At 44.8% G+C, this 20066-nt stretch overlaps 2 protein-coding genes and 1 long non-coding RNA gene across 4 annotated transcripts in view; 2 read left to right on the forward strand and 1 right to left on the reverse strand.

Moving 5' to 3' along the window:
• TMOD2 (tropomodulin 2) overlaps positions 1-11913 on the forward strand; it is a 58464-nt gene extending 46551 nt beyond the window's left edge. The window contains exons 9-10 of the mRNA XM_002717767.5: positions 837-981; positions 4183-11913. Of these exons, the coding sequence (XP_002717813.1) occupies positions 837-981; positions 4183-4217 (180 nt within the window). The 3' untranslated portion in view covers positions 4218-11913. The remainder of the gene's footprint in view (positions 1-836; positions 982-4182) is intronic.
• Positions 9805-18636, reverse strand: LOC108178256 (uncharacterized). Its single transcript, XR_001794987.3, has 3 exons — positions 18497-18636; positions 17217-17637; positions 9805-10843 (listed from the first exon to the last, which is right to left on the reverse strand). It is a non-coding gene; the product is annotated as an uncharacterized lncRNA (long non-coding RNA).
• A 9-nt stretch (positions 18637-18645) lies between these two features.
• TMOD3 (tropomodulin 3) overlaps positions 18646-20066 on the forward strand; it is a 75881-nt gene continuing 74460 nt past the window's right edge. For both annotated transcript variants that reach the window (XM_008268998.4, XM_002717761.5), the window contains exon 1: positions 18646-18907. The gene's annotated coding sequence lies outside the window, so the exon portion shown is untranslated. The remainder of the gene's footprint in view (positions 18908-20066) is intronic.

The raw sequence follows: 20066 nt of genomic DNA on the forward strand, positions 1-20066 counted from the left end.
AAATGTTTAGAAGCCCACACACCACATACCAACCTGACTTTCTCTATGGGGATTGAGAGTATTGTGGGGAAGGGGCTTTTATATTTCACATCCTTTTTTGTTTGCTTTTTTCCTAAATAATCCTGTGCTTTTTATTGAAAAAGTTCATTGACTATATTATGAAAATATATATTATGTCCCTTAAATCTAATCTTAAATTGCTATATTTACATGCTCTGATTAATTTTTTAAAAAAGTTCTGCTCTTTATTTTCTCATTATTCTGTGTCTCAAACAAAATTCCACTCACTTGAACAACTTGGGGTTTTTCTGCATCCCAGTGCCCCCTTCCGTGTTTGCCAACTCATCTGACCATGTGTGTGGTTCAGACCACAAGAAAGGCCATTCAGGGCCTCCTAGGGAGACTCTGATGCAGGACAGTACCTCATTGGTTGGTGACCTTCAGATATGGTTGTGGATCCCAGAACAGAAAATTCAGTCGTGGAGTTGATTGCCGTAAGACAGCTCCACCCTTTGTTGACCCCACGGATGCTCGGGTGAATTAGAAACACCGAGTGGTGTCCTGCTTTCATTTCTCTTCTGGAGTCTCCCTGTGCTACATAAATGACGTAGTGCATTTTTTCAGTGTAGGATGCTAGCGGGTTGGATTTGGTTTCTAGATACAGAAGAGAACTCAAATGACAGTATGGGAGAAAATTCTCGAATGATGCGGCCTGTCTCTGAGACGGTGGCCTCTTGGCCCTTTTGTCCAACACGTAGCCATGTCACTTTCCTGTGTGAGTAACTGTTGTTTCTTCCCCCTTGGCCGTCCTGTTGTGTGTGTGCACCTGCGAGCAGAGGCAGCAGCTGGGAACTGCTGTAGAGATGGAGATTGCCCAGATGCTGGAGGAGAATTCCAGGATCCTCAAGTTTGGATACCAGTTTACCAAGCAAGGGCCACGGACAAGGGTGGCAGCTGCCATCACCAAGAATAACGACTTGGGTAATGCAGCCATGACGTGTGCTGGGAGCCGTTGCAAGAGCATGCTGTGCGTTTGTTTCTTCTCTGTAGATACAGCGTGTGACAGACACCAGTCGTGGCCCAGTGGTGTCACTTAGCTCTTCATCAAAGACACCTTCTTACCAAGTCCTGCGAGCCCTTCCTTGTGTCCTCACAGTGTTTGAAGCGTTATCGTAGCATTCTGTCAGAAATGTCCAGCCAGCATTTGGTTGTCGCTTGCCTTTTTTGGTATGGTTGCTTCTCCTTGACTTACTCCTCACGTATAGATTGTCCTCTGTCGTCCACACCAGAAGATAGACACAGAAACACTGAAATTATCACTTTACTTACGTTTGACTTCTCACTGTGCTTTGGTGCTTAGATTTGTTTATTTATTTATTTATTTTTAGAGATTTATTTATTTACTTGAAAGAGTTACACAGAGAGAGATGGAGAGGCAGAGAGATAGAGAGAGAAAGAGAGAGTGAGAGAGAGAGGTCTTCCATCCACCGGTTCACTTCCCAGTTGGCCGCAACCGCCGGAGCTGCACCAATCCAAAGCCAGGAGCCAGGAACTTCTGGATCTCACATGTGGGTGCAGGGGCCCAAGGACTTGGGCCATCTTCTACTGCTTTCTCAGGCCATAGCAGAGAGCTGGATTGGAAGAGGAGTAGCTGGGACTCAAACAGGTGCTCATATGGAATGCTGGCACTGCAGGCGGCTGCTTTACCGGCTACGCCACAGCACTGGCCCCAGTGCTTAGGTTTAAATACAGGCCTCCTGTCTGACATTTTGGTACTTTACATGTGAAATAAACTGATGGAACTATGTTGTACACTCTGAAGTAATTGATTCAGTTAGCTGTATTTCATCTTCTTATTGTCACTTTTTGCTGAGGATCTATGCCATCTCTTGTGTTGTGATGAGGAGAAGAGAACAGCTGGGGAATCTTGGTTTGGGACAGCCCATCACCTGGAGCACACAGTCCATTTGGCGAGCTGTCACTTAGCCAATGGCACCCTACAGTCCCCAGTTTGAGTGTCAAACCTTAGAGGAACTGAGCAAGGTGTTCCTGGCAAAGAGTTGCAAGATGGTGCTGGCCTCAGTGAGGATTCAGATAGTGGACAGGATAGATGCTAAAGTACAAACAGAGAGCAGGGAGGAGCAAATCAAAGTTAATGTCCACTTCCCTGCCAGCCACACTTAGCCAGAACCCTTGAAGCCCAGCCAGGGTGCTGTGTGTAGCATCAAGAGGGCAGCTGGGGAATGGACATTTGGCCTAGCAGTTAAGATGCTAGTGTCCTACATCAGAGTACCTGGCTTTGAGTACCTGGTCCTGGCTCCCAACTCCAGCTTCCTGCTAATGCAGAGCCTGGGAGGCAGTGGTGATGGCTCAAATTACGGGACTGCTGCCATAATATGTGAGAGATGTGGGCTGAGTCCCCAGCTGCTAGCTTCAGGCTCACTGCGGAGCTATTGTGGCCATTCGGGGATATGGATCAACAAATGGAACCTGTCCCTTTCTCTCTCTGTTTCTCTCCATCTCTCTTGATGTCACCCTGTCTTGCTCTCTCTTATCTCTGTGCCTCTCAAATTTAAAAAGAAAAAAGAGGTTGGCCAAGCATAGAACAGTGCTTACCCATGGGATGTACAGGGGGGGCCTGAGGGGCAGCCCAGCAAAGAGGGATTTGGGGTAGGGGGAGGCAGTGGTCAGAAGGCAGTTAGGGAAAGCGCACGGAGTCTATGCTGAACAACTGAGAGACCAAAGGAAAACATGCAAGACGAGAGGTTTGAAGGAAATGGAGAGGCAGTTCTGAGCCCCACAGCAGCAACTCTGGGCACCAGCTGGTGTCTTAATTTCCCAGAGCCTAGGCAGCAGCAGGCTGGGCACTGAGAGTGGAGAGTGGGGTAGGTGTTTGACACAGCTGGAGCAGCCCAGACCTACCCGAGTGCATGGCTTCAGATCCCAGCTCTGCTTCCCATGCCAGCTTTCTGCTAACGTGCACCCTGGGAAGCAGCAAATGACGGCCAAGCACTTGGGTCCTTGCCACCCACAAGGGAGACCCAGATTGAGGTTTGGGCTCCCGGCTTCGGCTTTGCCCAGACCTAGCTGGAGAGTGAACTAGTGGATGAAAGGCCTCACTGTATCTCTGTCGTTTTGCATTTCAAATAAGAAATACGTAAATGTTTTTTATTTTTATTTTAGATTATTTATTTATTTATTTGACAAGTAGAGTTACAAACTGTGAGAGGGAGAGGCAGAGAGAAAGGTCTTCCTTCCATTGGTTCACTTCCTAAATGGCTGCAATGGCCGGAGCTGCACCGATCTGAAGCCAGGAGCCAGATGCTTCTTCCTGGTATCCCATGTGGGTGCAGGGCCCCAAGCACTTGGGCCATCCTCCACTGCCTTCCCGGGCCACAGCAGAGAGCTGGATCAGAAGAGGAGCAGCCGGGACTAGAACCAGTGCCCATATGGGATGCTGGCACTGCAGGTGGAGGATTAATCTGAGCCATGGTGCTGGCCCCTATTTGTTTTTAAATAGCAAAGTAGAGAGTTGGGGCAAGACCACAGCCAGGGCACCTTTTTGCTAAACCCAGGAAAGTTTGAGAGGCCTCATCCTAGGCATCAGAAGCGCTTTCAGGTGGGGGATGGGGAGAAGAGGGTTGCAGAAACCGGGAGAGGCCGTCTGAGCAACTTGCTAGACTAGGAATCAGTGTAAGGGAACCCTGTGAATCACAGCTTCCTTGCAAGTCGGGACCATGGAGACTTTATTGAGAAGAGGTTTGGAAACTTTGAACTTGTGTTTATAGCTCCTTCTGGTTTTCAAGCCATAATCAGAATTAGGAGGTTGTGATTGTGTTAACCTGGGACGTTGGTTAAAAGCAGTAATGACTGAGATGCGAAGAGCTAAGAGGACGTGCTGTGGACAGTTGGGAGGTCACGGTTTCATGGTCTGTCTGGACCATCTACTCCACAGAAGGGGAACGTCCTAACGAGCTCCCAGTCACACACACCTTGCCGTCAGTGTAGATTCCAGCAGCCACTGGATTGTTTTATCGTTTCCATGCCTTGCCTTGTTGGGTATTGAAATTTAATATAAATGTGTCTTCATGTATGTGGGATTACTATTTTGTGTGATTAAGGTTGCTTGTCTTTCCATGTGTCTTTTCAGCCTTTTTTTTTCTTTCTTTCTTTCTTACCTAGTTCGTAAGAAGAGAGTTGAAGGAGAGCGAAGATAAACTTCTGCAAGAAGAGGTGTGGTTTCACCAAGGCAGGCATTTAAAAACAAACGAAAGCCGTCTCCACGCCCACCAGGACCTTGCTATCACAGGTCATTTGTTTCTGCTACCACACAACTAATCTAATTATTATTATTTTTAGCATTACTTATTTATCTTGGATTTTTTTTAAATATATACAATTGTTTTGTTTGCTCGTGGGCACCTCTGGCAACTCGTACTTGTGGACTGATCCAGATCTGAGAGGGTGACAGTGATGGAAAATGATTTTAACCACTTTCGTTGAAAAGGTTTCCTGCTTTCTTACGTGAACTTTTTTTACAATCACTGAAAGGAATTTCGTGTATAATATGTGTTTGTAGCTGTGATTGCGATAGAGGCCTATCTCTGTTTACATGCACACCTTAGAGTTAGGCTGAATACATCAGAAGTGTTCTGCTGATCACATGAGAAGTTAGTATTGCCAATTTTTGGGTGAGAAAAATGTGACGAGTTGAGCACAAATTTTCCTTCAGTTCCAGAAAAATCACCAAATGTACACGCCCCACTGATTGATCAGTGGCATCATCTTTGTGCAGCAAGACAGTGTTCTGACACTTTACAAATATGTGTAAAATATTTGTCACCACACAAGTATAGCTTCAAGCCAGACTCACCCATAGCAAAATGAATGAGCACACCCGTGTTTACTGGCTGTTCAGCATAAATTGGATCTTCTGTATATGATAGGAAATTTTTAAATTTTAGTAAGAGGGAAGATTTTAAAGTAGTACATTCCTAAACAGTAATAATTGCACCTTTATCAAGGTTGTTTGATACACCTAATTGCATTAACTTGGCAAACTTTAGAAGTGTTTATTACCTTGTAGTGTCACAAGGTCACAGGATGAAATGTGAACATTCAGGTTAATTGACGTTTCTGTCCACCTGACATGATCCATCCAGACATTTGCAAATGTCTGGGAAAAAGTGTGGATTATCACTTACTCAGATGTTTGTCATCTCAAGGACAAAGCCTGGGAAAGTACAACTGAGATGATTAGATTATGTGTAAGCCCTAAAAAAGTTTTTTTAAGAGGCTGAGTCTAGAGTTCCCATCCACTGGTTCACTCCCCGGATACCTGCAGCAGTTGTGGCTGGGCTGGGGTTGGAGCCTGGATGCAGGAACACAATCTGGGTCTCCCACATGAGTTACAGGAACCCAGATACTTGAGCTCTCACTGCTGCCTCCTAGGGTCTGCGCGGACAGGAACTTGGAGTCAGGATCTGAGGCTGAGAATCAAACACAGGTGTTCTGATGTGGGATGTGGCTATCTTAACCACTAGACTAAATATATTTGTATCCACTCCCCCATGAATCCTTTAATGTGGTGGTGCAACAGTGCAATGGTAAATTAAGAACACGGATGATTGCAGCCTTTGGCTCGAGCTCACCTGTCTTTGATAACTCAGTGCTGAGTATGTCATTGATGTCACTCTGACACTATCTGTGTCATCCTTTCCTCCCTACCTCCCTTCTCCCCTCGCTTCCTCCCAACTCATTCTCTCTTCTCTTTTTTGCTGTAATTTTGAACCTTGTAAAGGTGGTATTCTTTGTGTTAGTGACATTTGGAGCTAAAGAGTTTGCTGGCCCAGAGTAGGGAGGACCAATGCAGAACTGGTTGAGTAACTGAGTGTTCCTGATTGATTGGTAACAGTAAAATAAGCTAATGGGAAAATCATTGATATATTATTCTTTTTAGCTTATAAAGCATCTGGAGTATATCTAGAATAGCCCTTATAAAACTGGACATTTACCTTTAGTAAAAGTGCCCACATCTCTGTCTGAAGTTCTTTGACACATTTTATTTTCTTGAAAATTTTTTGTTTTCATTCTTGAGAGCATGGTAAGCAGAACTTTCTGACACTTTTGGAACCTTAAAAAATTTTTATACTCAGTCTGCCACTACATCGTCCTATCCATCTAAAGGGCATGGTAAATACAGTTTTCAGCCTGTTTCCTTCCCTCACCCATTTAGGTGTGGTGCATTATTGCTGACTCATACAGGTTTTGCCAGTTGTTACATTTTCAAGAATTTTGCAAACTGGTTGTGCAACACAGCCTAAAAATTAAATGATATGCACTTACAATTAAATAATTAAGGGCACAAGTAATAAATACTCAAAAATACTACATAGTGCTATTTTTGTACTCTAGATTATTTGCAGCTATTGTAGCCATGAGGTGGAAATGCTTCCCATGGTCTGCCCTGTGCATCACTTCCAGCTCCATGTTCACCAACTTCTTGTCTGTAGCTTGAAATTGACCGTGGTGGGAGTACTGACACCAGAGATTAGCAGTATAAATGCTATGAAACTTACAAATTGGGGCTTTTCTTTCCCTCCAGATTGCTGCTTGATAAACAAACATGAACACACCACTAGGTGAAATGTGTACTCTCCTTCTTTTTGTATACATGCATGTTGGTGACCACTGCCAAAGGGAAAACCATTTCTCTTAGGTGTCTGTTCTGTCTTTTTGGACTTGTTACAGATCTATTTAAGTTTTGAGTCTCTACCATGCCTCTCTGAGCCCTTTTCCTTTTCTTTCTACTCACTGTCTTTCTTGCCGTCACCCCTAAGGAACCCTGAACCCTACAGAGTATTCCCTGCAGCCCACCATGCGGTGGGTCAGGGGCTAGAGCTGTTGTTGGCAACCCCTGGCAGAAAGCAAGGGAAAAAAACAAAATTCAGTCCTGGCTATTTCTTCTGTGCATGCAGTTGTTGAGAGTATTAAAGCAAGATTATGGGACACTATTAAAAACATAGCACTTTTTTTTAAACTGTAAAATAGTTGGGACACATATAAGAGTCTATGAAATCAAATATTTATTACTGAGGGGATTATCTTATTATGTCTGTGTTTTTAAAGTAGCTTGAGTGGTAACATTTCCGTGAGTGTTCACATATTGAAGGTAACTTATGAGACAATGGTGGAACTGGGAGGAGCCTATCTGTCCTTCAATTGGGTGAGGCGTTCAGCTCCACATTGGCCCAATGTGTGTTAGGGGAAACTTTCCTGACTATGGGTTAGTCTGTTCGTCCCTTACTGCCCATCATATTATATGTACATGTTTTGCCAGATACTATGTCAAAGTATTTGGCTTTATGCAGCCAAGATATTGAAGGGAGATCATCTCACCCAAGGCCTACTTCTCTTCCCCTTTCAGAGTTGTGCAGGTCCACTTGGAGTGTAAAATCACTCACATGGACTTGTGAGCACATAGAAGCAGGCTTTTAGGAGTTAAATGTTAGAAGTCTAGAAATCATGATTAGCCCAGCACCACATCTCCCCATCTGCTTAAAGTGTGCAGAAGAAGCTCTTTCATCCTTAGCACAATTAAGTCCCTACCTTCCATCTTTGGAGGGCATGATGTAAATACACGTGTGGTTGTGTGTGTGTGTGTGTGTGTGTGGTCAGATATCCATGCAGGTATTTGGCTGCATCTGGACAACTGAATGAAGGGAGATGAGCTCTCCCACCCCCGCTCCCCTTGCCCTTTGTAGAGTTGCTGCAGGCCCAGGCAGTCTGAGATTACTTCCTGGAGTTTGCAGTGTATGTCACCAACCATCACATGTCGCCACTGTGTGGAGGATGACTCTAAGGACGTAAATATTAGAAGTCTAGAAATCATTCCATTGTTCCAGCACTTAAGTCTTCGCATCTACCTAAGTATGTAACTCTACGTACTAAGTATGTAACATTCCATCCTCAGTAACATGACTTAGCCCTTCCCTTCCATCTCTGTAGGGTGCATCGCATGTAAATACGTTGTACATAAAAGTCACCAAATACTGGCATGCCGTATTTGGCTACATCTGGACCACTGATTGAAGGGAGACACTCTCTCCCAGGCCCACTTCCTTTGCCATTCTTAGAGCTGCTGCGGGTCCCAGCTAGAATCAAGACCCCGAGGGGCACATGTCACTCACCCATCTTAGAACACACCATCCATTTTATAATACCATATAAACGCTCAGAAATCATCCCACTGCCTGTGCTTCCCTAAGGGAAGACTGGCCCACCAGCCCGCGAGAACAGCTGCTTCTCTTCCTGGCAGAAACATGGCCCTTGCAGGGCCCCAGCGTAGGGAAACCAGTGTGTTCCGAATAACTGCCATGAGAGCGTTTCTGGCGCTCTGACTTAACCCAGTGTTACACCTTGGCCCGGTTTCAGTTTGAGACAGCCCTTGGGGACAGACAAAAGTCTTTGCAGCTATTTCCCTTTTCATATGTGTGGCATACTCAGCCCTCTCCTAAGTAGGCACTGTGAGGGAGCTAGTGGAACATAAGAACTCTGGATGGATCTGATTGTCCACGTGCTTTAGGGTCTTGTTGGGTAGGCTGAATGCTCATTTGCAGAGCAGATACCATCTTGGGCTCAAGGCTTTAGAGCATCAGCAACACGGGTGAGGGCCAGGAGGGTGTGAGCGCTGGATTCTGAGGTCTGTTCCCTGCACTCAGTAGATCTGTTTCTGGAGTCAGATCTTAAGTCTTGATCCTGAAGTTTCTTTCCTCTCTTCCAGCTGTAACAGCTGTTTCTATTCTAACGAGCAGAGAACTAAGGAAATATCCCCACTCGGAGTTGCACTAGTAATTCCGCTTTTACCTCCTCCTCAAACATCCCCACTACTCACCCCATCCTCAAAGCCCAAGGATGGAGAGACACACAAGGAAAGGGGTGGGAGCATCTGGAAGCATCAGGCTGAGCCTACTGGGAGGAAATCACATGATCAGTCCTCCTGGAACAAAGTGGCCAGAGAAAAGCACCCAGAACCTCAAAGATATATCCATTGTCTTCATTCCCCAACTCTAGATCAGAATGGGTTTTACTTTGTGATTCAGTGGTAAAATGGAGGGGCTGAATGAGTGAGGAAGGAGGATGGGAATTAAATGTTTAAATTCACTTAATGTCACAACCAGCTCTGCTCAGCTTATCAACTTCCCATTTGCCTATAACAGCAATAATTGAATAATCAGTGGGTAGGTGGAGGGGGAAGTACAAGTTTTAAATTCATAACCTGACCCTGGGTACCGTCTAGAAATAAGAATGTACTGAAAGTTAGGATGCCAGTTTGGGGTACAGTAGTGATATGAAGAAGAGGGCTGAATGCATAGACAGAGAAAAGGAGAATCCAATAACAAGATCCAATAACAGATCCCTTCCATGGTAGTCATTCGGAGCACATTGGCTTAGCTAGTTGGTATGGTGAACGGGCACCATGCTAACAGATTTGGAGACTGAATCCTAATCCCATCACCAACACTTAGCAGGTATATGATCATGGGCAATTCATTCAATTGCCTGCCAATTATAGACTATCTAGGGGAAAGAGCACTGGAGCTGGAGTCGAGAATCTGGACACTTGGCTCCATGCTTGCTTAGCTGGCTGACTTTGGGCAAGCCACTCGGTCTCTTCAGCTCAAGGTTCCTCAGCTATAAAATGGGAATAATATCTTCACTAACTACCTCACAGAGTTATGATGAGAATATACTCAAGATAATTGGTTGAAAACACAGTATAAACTGGAAAGCGCTATACAAAAGTAGGAGATCATTTTTTTATTGTCGGCTCACTCATGTTTCCGTGGCCTCCTGAACCTGTGTTATTCTGATCGACACTGACACCTTCCATGTCTTGTGCAGTATGGGAAATAAGCATGGGTAGGACACAGAGGACTGGAACCCTTTCACCCTTGGCATAGAGGAAGCAGAGGTGGTTGATGGGGGCGGTGGCCATTATGAACCAGTGATGGATATGGTAGGGTATTTTCCTGGGTCACTTGGATAGTAGCTTTGGAAATGGTGAGAATCCTTGCACAGGGGAAAGCTAACAGTGATTAAGAATTGAGTGGGGGGGTTGAGGCACTATTGCCCTTCTGACCCGGCTTGGGGGCAGAAGGCTTGACTGCAGGCCTTGGAGCAAAGACTGTCCTTGGAGTTCGGAGAGTTTTCATACATAGCAGCTGCGTAACAAGCACTAATGCTGACCGTGAAGGGGACGGTGTGGCCCTGTTGCAAGTTGAGCTCTTTGCAGGTGGCAGTTGCCTTGTTATCACCAGCAACCATAGCCCTGGTCGGTGTTATTTCTGCTCAGAAAGGTACGGGGCACGGCTTCCCAGGACCTTGATAGCACTCGGAGGCCGGGACGATGTCTCATCAATCTGTATCTTCAATACCATCTAGTAAGGTGCCTTACACACAAAACAGGGTGCTTAATAAATGTTGCTTGAATTTAGTCGTCCTCCAGCCTCACAAGGGTTGTGCTCCATGTACCACCGTGTGATATTTTTGGAAAACAGTTCTGATTTGGATGCCAGCTGTATGTGACTTGGGACAAGTCTCTCCAGCGATCTTGTCTTCATTTCATCCGTTAAGTGAAGAAGGGGAGTGGGTCAACAGCTCTCTGAGATCCCTGCCAGCTTGAGAATTGACCACCCTGTGATTCTCAGTTGTTTCCAAGGCCATGGCCACGGTGAGGAGTGCCTCCAACGCAGCTGGTTTCTCTCCAGGAGGCTTTGTTCACGGGGAGGAGACCAATGTGCATTAGCCGTTGCTATCTTCAGAATAGTTCTGTGTGAGCAGCCTTTTCAGAAAAGATATTTTAGAATGCATCTTTCTCCTCACAATCAGTGGGGAAGGAAAGGAAAACATGCAGAAATAGCAAAAACATCCCTGTAGGCAGCATGATTTTGTAGGCTTCTATTTAACATGTGTGTGTGTCTGTTTCTGAATTCATATTGTCTGCGTAATGGAAGCCAGTCAGAAGTGCACTGTGCAACTGACAGAGGTTGGCCCAGAGCCAAAGCTTCTGATGGCTAACCTAACTGTGGATAAGTAGGAACTGGCCAGATGGAGAAATGAGAGGGCTAGGAAACGTGCTTTTGGAGGAAATTTTATTTTAGCACCAAATGTTGCCAGTGACAATCTTTAGTTGGAAGAAATTGTTCTGAGCTAACATTCTTATCTCTGCCACTGTTTTTTTAAAGACCTATATACATGGAATAATATTCATATTTTAATTTAACCTTTATCTTAATTCTGTTCCATTTATTCAAAGAAAATAAATAAGCGGCATTTTTCATTGTATTTAAAATTGTAAAATAACTTGCATGCCAGCAATCTGTAATATCTTACCAGTTCAGATGCCTGTAATGTGTGACTTAATGTATACCTGTATTGTTTTAAACAGAACAAAGGAAATAATGCTTTTGTAAACTATTTAAATTTAAATTGGCAACATTTATTTGGCTAAGCAGTTATTGAAATGTCCACATGGTTTGCTTTTTCATTTGAAACTTGTGATCAAAGCTAGATAATGTATTGGGTTCATTAGGGAATTAATGACTAATTTGCCTTTTAAATGTGAAGTTGAACATTGTGTGCAAAGTAAATGTGTGATACAGCAAAATGTATGAAGTATGAAATATTTCACCCTGATTATTAATAAGGATCCCAACTGCCCCAAATACATGCAATTTTTGAAACTTTGGAATTATCTGCCTGACCTAATGCTAAGGTAAAATGTAAACAGTTTTAATTAATCAGGTTCTTTCTGCTTTCAAAGTTAAAATGTATTCATTTATATCTGGAATGATGCTTCCAAATGAAAATGTAGAAAGCACTGGGAATGAATAAACTTTCCTTTCAAAGTGAGGGTAAAGGCTGGTTTTATCTGGCTAATTTTTAGACAGTGTCTCTTCAGAATACATGTGTCGTATCATGGTGTTGTACTAGATGAATGTTTATTACAGAAAGAGCTATGAAGTGCTTTGTGATGAAGAAGTAGACAACCACAAGTAGCCAGAAGGAGAAATGAAAACCTGTTATCAAAATAAAAGTGCACACGTTTGAAAAAGCAGTTAACATTTGTTAGAATAAAGGGGAATAGGAACGCATAACCCAAATGGGTTAACTATTTCACCTTGAATTTTTTTACACCAACTTTGGATTCACATTCTTACTGTTTTTTAGCTATTCTGGGAATTTGTAACACTGAATACTAAAAATAATAAAGTTGCATTGTAAGGGTTTGACCCCAGAAAAGCAGGAAAAATAAATTTCCTGCCCTCCTGCTGAACTTTGATCCAACTTTCTGATGCCTGGATTTCATCACTTAGGCTGATGGTAAAGTCTGAGAGGCGCACAGGGCCTTGGCCTGATTTCTATGTTTGCTGACTCTCATCTTCCCTTGGATTATTTTGTTTACAGGATTCGTCCTTTCAGTCTACGGGGTTGCTGTGAATAGGGGTTACAAGGATGCACTCTGAGGTCACACTTGGCCAGTTCAAATTCCATCTCTATTAGTTGTTTGGAATTTATGCAAATTGCCTAGCCTCAGTTTCTTCATCTGTAAAATAGGGACAATGACAATAATACTTTGCAGTAGTACCACTCCAGGGAATCATGTGTAAGACATGTAGAGCAGTGCCTGACTGTAGAAGGTTAGGAATTCGAATCCTAGATTTTAATCTAAATAAATATCCATGGATGATAAAGCCAACAACATTCTCTATTTTCTGCTGACAGTGTCAATAATTTAAACAGGACCGAATGAATCTTGCCCATCTTTGAATCTCTACTGTGCATCCCCTTGGGGCAGACAGGCCTCCCCACCTCCCCCCTAACTCCGAGAATTGATTACAAGCAAGGTAGAGCTGACTCAAGGCTCACTCCTGACCTGCCCTCTCATTTAGCTCAGCCCCTCCCACTTCCCCCAGTCTCTGCTGGTTTGTGCTTGCTCTGCTGTCTGGGCACCATGCCTTGGCCTCGGCAGTCTGGCTTCTGGAGCAGCTCCTTGACTTTCAGCTCTGGCATGTCAGATTTGACTCCAGCATGGACTACCCTGCTCTCTTTCCATTTGATACTTCAGCCTTTCTCTGTGGCTACAAGAAGTGATGCCCATTTCCCATCTACCCCGGCTACCAACCCACTTCCCGTCCTCTAGTTGGGGAAATGAACAGATGCCCACAGCCTTTAGCCCAGCTATCCCAAGACATCAGGAGGAACCATACAGGTCTGTGTGGTTGAGTGAGGTTGTCCTATGCTTTGCACCCAGCCCACCTAAGAAAGGAGGTAATGAAGGAAAATCAGGCAGGTGCAGGACTCAAAAGGGTGATGGTGGCAAGGGAGGGGATTCTACAGACTGTAGAGTACTGGACTTAGCAGTCCTGAGCAAAATTTTTGAAGAGTATATTACCCACTGGAGAGGTTCGTAAGCACATGGACATGAACAAGTGGTCTCTCAGGGCCAGTGCAGAGTCACTTGGAGAAAATGATAGGAAATCTCAAGAGTAAGGACAAAATAACTAAAAAAAAAAAAAAAAAAAAAAAAAAAAAAGATGGAACAGAATAAAATAAAAATTGTTATCTGCGTAGATGAGGCCTTTGGAGTTTTCATTGTCTAAAGTCTTAGGTGAATGAGAAGTGGAAAGTGCACTAAACTAAAACTAAAACTGCCTAAAACTAACTTTTTTTTTTTTTTTTTACTAACTCTGTCTTATATGATGATAGAGTCTTGTTATTTAGCCAGAAATTTACTTGGCCTTGATTTTGGGCCCAAGCTTTTGGAATATCTAATATTACTTCTTCCATCTTTGAAGTTTGTCTTAGTTGGTGATATGTGTTCATAAAAGTTATTCTTATGTGGTACCAATCAACAGTGTCACAGATACAAAGTATATCATTTAAATTTGTTATTATACAATATTAGGGTACAGCAGGACTCGTCTCCTCAAAATTCATGCAGATGTTTAAATTCTGATGTCTTAGTGTGAATGGTTGATGGATTAAGGGTGGAGACGTTGATTTAATTGTGGCGACTAGGAGGTGGGCCTAGTGGTCATTGGCCCTCAGAGGGTGGTTCTCAGGAGAGGCTGACTGTTTGGAGTTCCAGTTTTGTCCAGGCCCTGTCTCCCTGCTTCCCGGGCTCACCATGTGATGGTGCCTGTGCACCTGCCATGACCAGTCTCCTCAGGCACTGAACTATGGAGTCAGCCACTCCTGAACTGTAATCTCCAAACTGTAAATTGAATGAAGCCTTTTCTTTCCCAAAGAAGCTCCTGACAGCTGTTTTAGTTAAAACAATGATCTAATACAATTATTCACTTTTCAGATGCAAGCAGTATTATTGATGAAACTTGAGTGAAGACTGTCTAATTTGTTGACATTCCATCAAAGTATAAGTGTATATTAATTGTTGGATGAGTGAAATGCTTTAATGATTGCTGTGTACAGTTTTATGTTTAAAAAAATGACAAACAATTATTAAGAACTTGCAAGTAGATCAGTAGGGACATAGGTTGACAACTACTACAAATATATCAAGGGAGTATTAACTAGATAGCTTAGGAAGAACAGTATATTGTTTTTAAGCCAAGAAATGTTTATAAAAATTTAAATACATCAAGGTAGGAAAAGTGGTAGTTACATCACAGTATAGCTCTGTCTGGTCTATTTGATATATCTAGTATTTAGCATATAAAAATCTGAGTTTCATTCTTAGTTAACTCCATTTAGGACAAGGTCATGTTCATCCACTCACCTGAGCTGAAGTTTAGACTGAGAGAATCTAACAACTGATAGCACTGGGAAATTATTGTTCCAGTATTAAACATCATAATTTTAGAACTAACACTTTAAGCAACAATGCTAACCTTATAATTAAAATCTGGAGGTACAATTTTAGGTATGTGTATCCCAGAAGCTCATTTTTTGATAGTGGTGATTATCATCAGCCTTGACTTCAGATGAAGAGTGATTTCAGTTCTTCACCTTTGGTATTCAACTGAAATGTGCAGTAAGTGAACCTCTGATGGAGGCATAATGCCGTATGAAAAATATGAGAAAGGCAGCATTAATTCCAGATGATGGCGTTAGCGAAGTTTAAGTGAGGAATGGGTATTTGAAATGGTAGTGAAATAGGAGGCTTCTACCAGGCAGAGGTGGGATGACGGGGAAGGACATTGCAGGCTGAAGAATTTGCTTGAATCCTTTCTCTAAAGCTGTGTGCACCCAGCCCTGGCTTTTGTCTTCTCTGGTTCCTACCTTCTGCTATTTAACCAGCTCCAAGCTCCCAGAATGAAATCCCTACCTTTCAGTTTTAAGTTTGCATGTTTAGCTTACATTTTCTGAATTGTCCTTTAGGATATACATTTTTTAAAATGCTTATGTATACCAAGGAAACTATTTCCTAAAGGGACATTTTGATAACAAGAACATTGCCACTGGTATTAATTTGCGTATGATGATTCATTGTGACACGTGCTTTATGAGTTACTCTGGCTGGAAATGCAAAGATAACACTAATCAGGGCTTGTCATACATTGTTGAGTTGGAGTATGTTTTATCAATCACTTTCACTCTAGGCAAGCCCTGAAAACTAACAAGGACCACACTCTGTCCTTTATTTAGATGTTTTACGTAAAAGTCTCAGATTTGTTCCCTTTAGCATATTGAACTGCAACTGTTTGCCATTACTTGATGTGGGATTAAAGTAGAAGATGGCAGAGGTACCAGGGCACCTGCATTTTGGAGCGTTCCATAGCAGTCAACCTTTACTAGGTAAGCCTTTGACAAAACAAACAGTCTGTTCACTTTGTGCCTACATTGCATTATGTCATCATGTCAGCTCCTGTGTTTGGCTGCGGCTCTGACCATGTGATTTCTCCCAGCACCCAGGCAGAGGGACCAGCCTCTGTTTGGAACACTTTTTCTCTTGGTGGGAGGAAGAGTACATGGTGACATTTTTTTTTCTTTTAAAGATTTATTTATTTGAAAGGCGGAGTTACAGAGAGAGATAGAGACAGAGAGAGGTCTTCCATCCGCTGGTTCACTCCCTAGATGGCCAGAATAGCCAGAGCTGAGCCAATCTGAAGCCAGGAGCCAAGAGCTTCTTCCGGATGTCCCACATGGGTGTAGGGGCCCAAGCACTTGGGCCATCCTGCTGCTTTCCTAGGTACATTAGCAGGGAGTTGGATTGGAAGTGGAGCAGCCAGGACTCGAACCAGTGTCCATATGTGATACCAGTGCTGCAGGCCATGGCTTTAACCTGTTGCAGCACAGTACTGGCTCCTTTTTCTTTTTTCTTTCTTTCTTCCTTTTTTTTTTTTTTTTTTAACAGATAAGACTAGGATGATATTCTGAATGCCTCTCACCCCTTAGGTGGAATTTAATGTACACTGTTTTAGGAGATCATGTTTGAAAACATTGTGACTATAATAGGATGACATTTGTCTAAAGAAAGGTAGAAAATCCATCATTAAATTGCTTTATTTTAGAAAAAAGGAACTAAAATAAGATGCTTACACTTGTTAAAAATTAATAGCTAAAGGGCTGGCGCCACGGCTCTCTAGGCTAATCCTCCGCCTGCGGCACCGGCACACCAGGTTCTAGTCCTGGTTGGGGTGCCGGATTCTGTCCCGGTTGCTCCTCTTCCTGTCCAGCTCTCTGCTGTGCCCCGGGAGTGCAGTGGAGGATGGCCCAAGTGCTTGGGCCCTGCACCCGCATGGGAGACCAGGAGGAAGCACCTGGCTCCTGGCTTCGGATCAGCGCGGTACGCTGGCCACAGCGGCCATTGGAGGGTGAACCAACAGAAAAGGAAGACCTTTCTCTCTGTCTCTCTCACTGTCCACTCTGCCTGTCAAAAAAAAAAAAATTAATAGCTAAAATAGATGCCTACCATTGTGTATTGGAAAATCAGGGTGGGGGGTGTCATAGATTAATATCAGTCAGACACTGACTTAAAAGCAAAGTAAAAGAAGCCATGTCACAAAGGAACATCCTTGCAATAAACTGCACCAGGATGGCCATGGACCTTTGCCTGACTTAAGGGGACCCACTTTGTCAGTGTCCCCAGGAGTGATGTCACAGAGGTACAGTACGGATTTGCAAGAAACTTGCTGGTAAAGCAGAATAAGTTAGATACAAACTTACAGTAAAATATGGAACTGTCAACTCACCCATTCAGAGTATCCTCTCTGCCAGGTGTGTTAGGTTTTTTCATGTTCCTGGGACATGTCACAGATGGTCTTACTTTAAAGAATTTGATAGGATTTAGGAGACACATTCGTCTCATCAGGAATAGAAAACGCTGGAATTCAAGTCAAGATGCCTGGCCTTCATTTCTGAATCTCCATTTACAAGCTGTAGGACTTTGTGCCAATTACTCAAGTTTTCCAAGTCTTAGTTTCTTCAGACACCCATTTATTCTTTTTAAGGTTGGTTTGAGGATTGGATGAGATAGCAAATGAAGTGCTGGCACGATGCTTGGTATGTATGAAGTATTCAATAAATAGTCACCGAACATCAGTTCTGTAGAAAATGGCTCTCAGAAAGCCATTATCTCCAGGAATATTTGAGACACTGATGCACTCTAAGATGCTATAGGAAACAAAATGCAATGGTCATAGAATTAACATTGTCTTTAAAGAGCACACAAGTATTTATATTTTTAAAAGGATTTTTTTTCCTTAAAAACCCAAATCACCAATGATCTTCATTGCTGGAATTAGTGGGTAAAAATTGCGTGAAATTCCAGGGTGTTTACTCTACCAAGGGTGCTCCCTGCTCGGAGGGGAAGAGGTACATGCCAGGAGAGGTTTAACTGCTGGGCGGCTCCCTTGCTGGGTGTAGCTGGAATGTACCTCAGGCAGGCACTGCATTCTGCTTGCTTGCTGCATTTTTGGAAGGTGCACCAAAGCTGAGCACTGCTGCTAGGGATGGTCTACTCCTGACCAGGAAGATTCCCAGCGAGGAGTTTAGATGAAGGAATGGAAGGATGGCGCTGTTCCCTCCCAGAGCCTGCGCAAAGGAAGCCACTGCTTGGGCTACCGGGCAGGTGTCCCTGAGGGGTTCCCATTCCTTTTGTCTCTCTCCACCCCATCCCCGCGCCCCCCCCTGCTCCTGCCGCGCCCCCACCCCAAGACCAGCCGGTCCCCCTGAACAACCACTTCTATTTTCTCCTTCCCACCCACATCAGACCAGTTCCACTGTAGGTGCTGAGCTGGAAGTTGGGATGGGAGGGTAGGACGGGGCAGAAACAGGCAGAGGAGACAGGGACATCCCCATCCCTTAAGTTATGACCCTCTTGGATCTTTGGCCTTAGATTTTTATGTGTTTGCCTTTCTCTGTCTTTCGTGGCAAGTTTAAAGGGCTGATGTCATATCCTCGTATTAGTAAGCAAGGGGCCAATACAAACCCTGCCCTGCGTGCCTCTTTACAAAAGGTCAAAGTTCTATACCAAGGAGCTTCTGGACGCCGTTTCTTGCTTCCAGAGCGTCGAGGGTAGGTGTTTCCACCAGCGGAGAGCCGTGATCTCAGGCAGAGCAGAGGCTAGCCAACTGCAGCCTCTTCCGACGTCCTGCCATTGTCAAAGAGCCGGGTTGGCGGGCCGCCGCGCCTGCCTCTCTCGAACTACAATTCCCAGGCTGCCGCGCGCCATTGTCTCACGCATGCGCGGCGCGGCGGCGGAGGGGGAGTCAGCGGCACCGACAGTGCGGTCGTAGTGGGGGAGCCGCTGGCGGCTGGATCCGGCAACTCCCTGGGAGGCGGACGCAGGCGGACCGGCCGTTGCTGGGAACCGAGCGGCGGCTGGCTGCCGGCAGTTCCCGCGGGTCCGTGAAGGAGGTCGGTGGCCGCAGCGGCGCGTCAGGTAAGCTCAGCACGGTGCTTTCCAGGAAGTCCGTCTGAAGGCGCGGCCAGGGAGTCACACCGGCCATGGTGGCTGAAGACAGAGAGGGTGCAGCCTCCCAGCCGTCCGGCTGCGGTCAGCTTTCCTACTGGCCCCTCTCCCGGAGCAGGGGGCCGCTTCGGGCGAACCAGCCCGGGTTGGGGCCGAGGGGGCGCGCCGGGCGTTGCCTGCAGATCGAGGCGCGCGAACCCAGACGAGGATGAATCACTCGGGGCCCAGCCTCCCCGGGTTCGGGACCGGCCCTGCCCTGCCCTGCCCTGCGCTGGCCGGGAAGCTCCTTGCGCCCTACCGTGCCCCACTCGCCCCTTCCCGCCGGCCCAGGCGTTTCTCGAGGGACAATCGTCTTAAAAGGGTTTCTCCCCAAGACTCCTTCAAAGGCTGCGGTTGGTTGAAAGTTGGAAGGAGGGAGAAAGCAAAAAGCCTGGGGCACACCCTTTTCGTGATTGAAATCTGGCTCGTCTTGCGTTCTCGGTTTTGAGCTCTGTCCTCTGTCTTAGAATAAATTCCTGGCTCCCTTGCAGCACAGCTGGATCCGGCTGCGAAGTTTGTGTGTGGATGTGTTTTGAGGACGTGACTGGGTTGTTACATTTTTTTGCTTACAGAGGTTGCTGCATTTGCTCCGCAAGCCAGCATTCTGATTACAAACAGAAATGGGAAACAGCCGCAAGTTCTTTGCTTCGTTCTTCTTCTTTTTTTTAATGTTTAGTTAAGAATCGCATTTCCAACTTGCCCTTGGCTTCTCTTAAAACCAAAAGTCATCTGGTAATGAATACTGCAGTAAAACTTACCCCAGGAGGTCATACTTCAACAGGAAATAAGCCCGTGGAGATTTCGGTTAGTTCTGTGCCGGCTCCCTCCGTTTGTAACATTGTCATGCAGCTCGTGTTTCTTTTTGCTGAGAACCATTCAGATTAATTTTTCGGCAGATTAAATTGATGAATTAATTGGCCTTTCAAACATTTATTAGGCTTACGAAAACAGCTTAGCCCAGGCTCATTGACTCTTGCAAGTTTCTTCTGGTCCCAAGTACTTTTTCTCCCTAGCGCTTCTTTGAAACCTCGAATCTCCTTTAACACATTCCTGCCAAAGGGACAAAAAGGGAAGCTGTGAGCTCCAGGGT

Source organism: Oryctolagus cuniculus, chromosome 12 (genome assembly GCF_964237555.1).
Source record: "Oryctolagus cuniculus chromosome 12, mOryCun1.1, whole genome shotgun sequence".
Lineage (NCBI taxonomy): Eukaryota > Metazoa > Chordata > Mammalia > Lagomorpha > Leporidae > Oryctolagus > Oryctolagus cuniculus.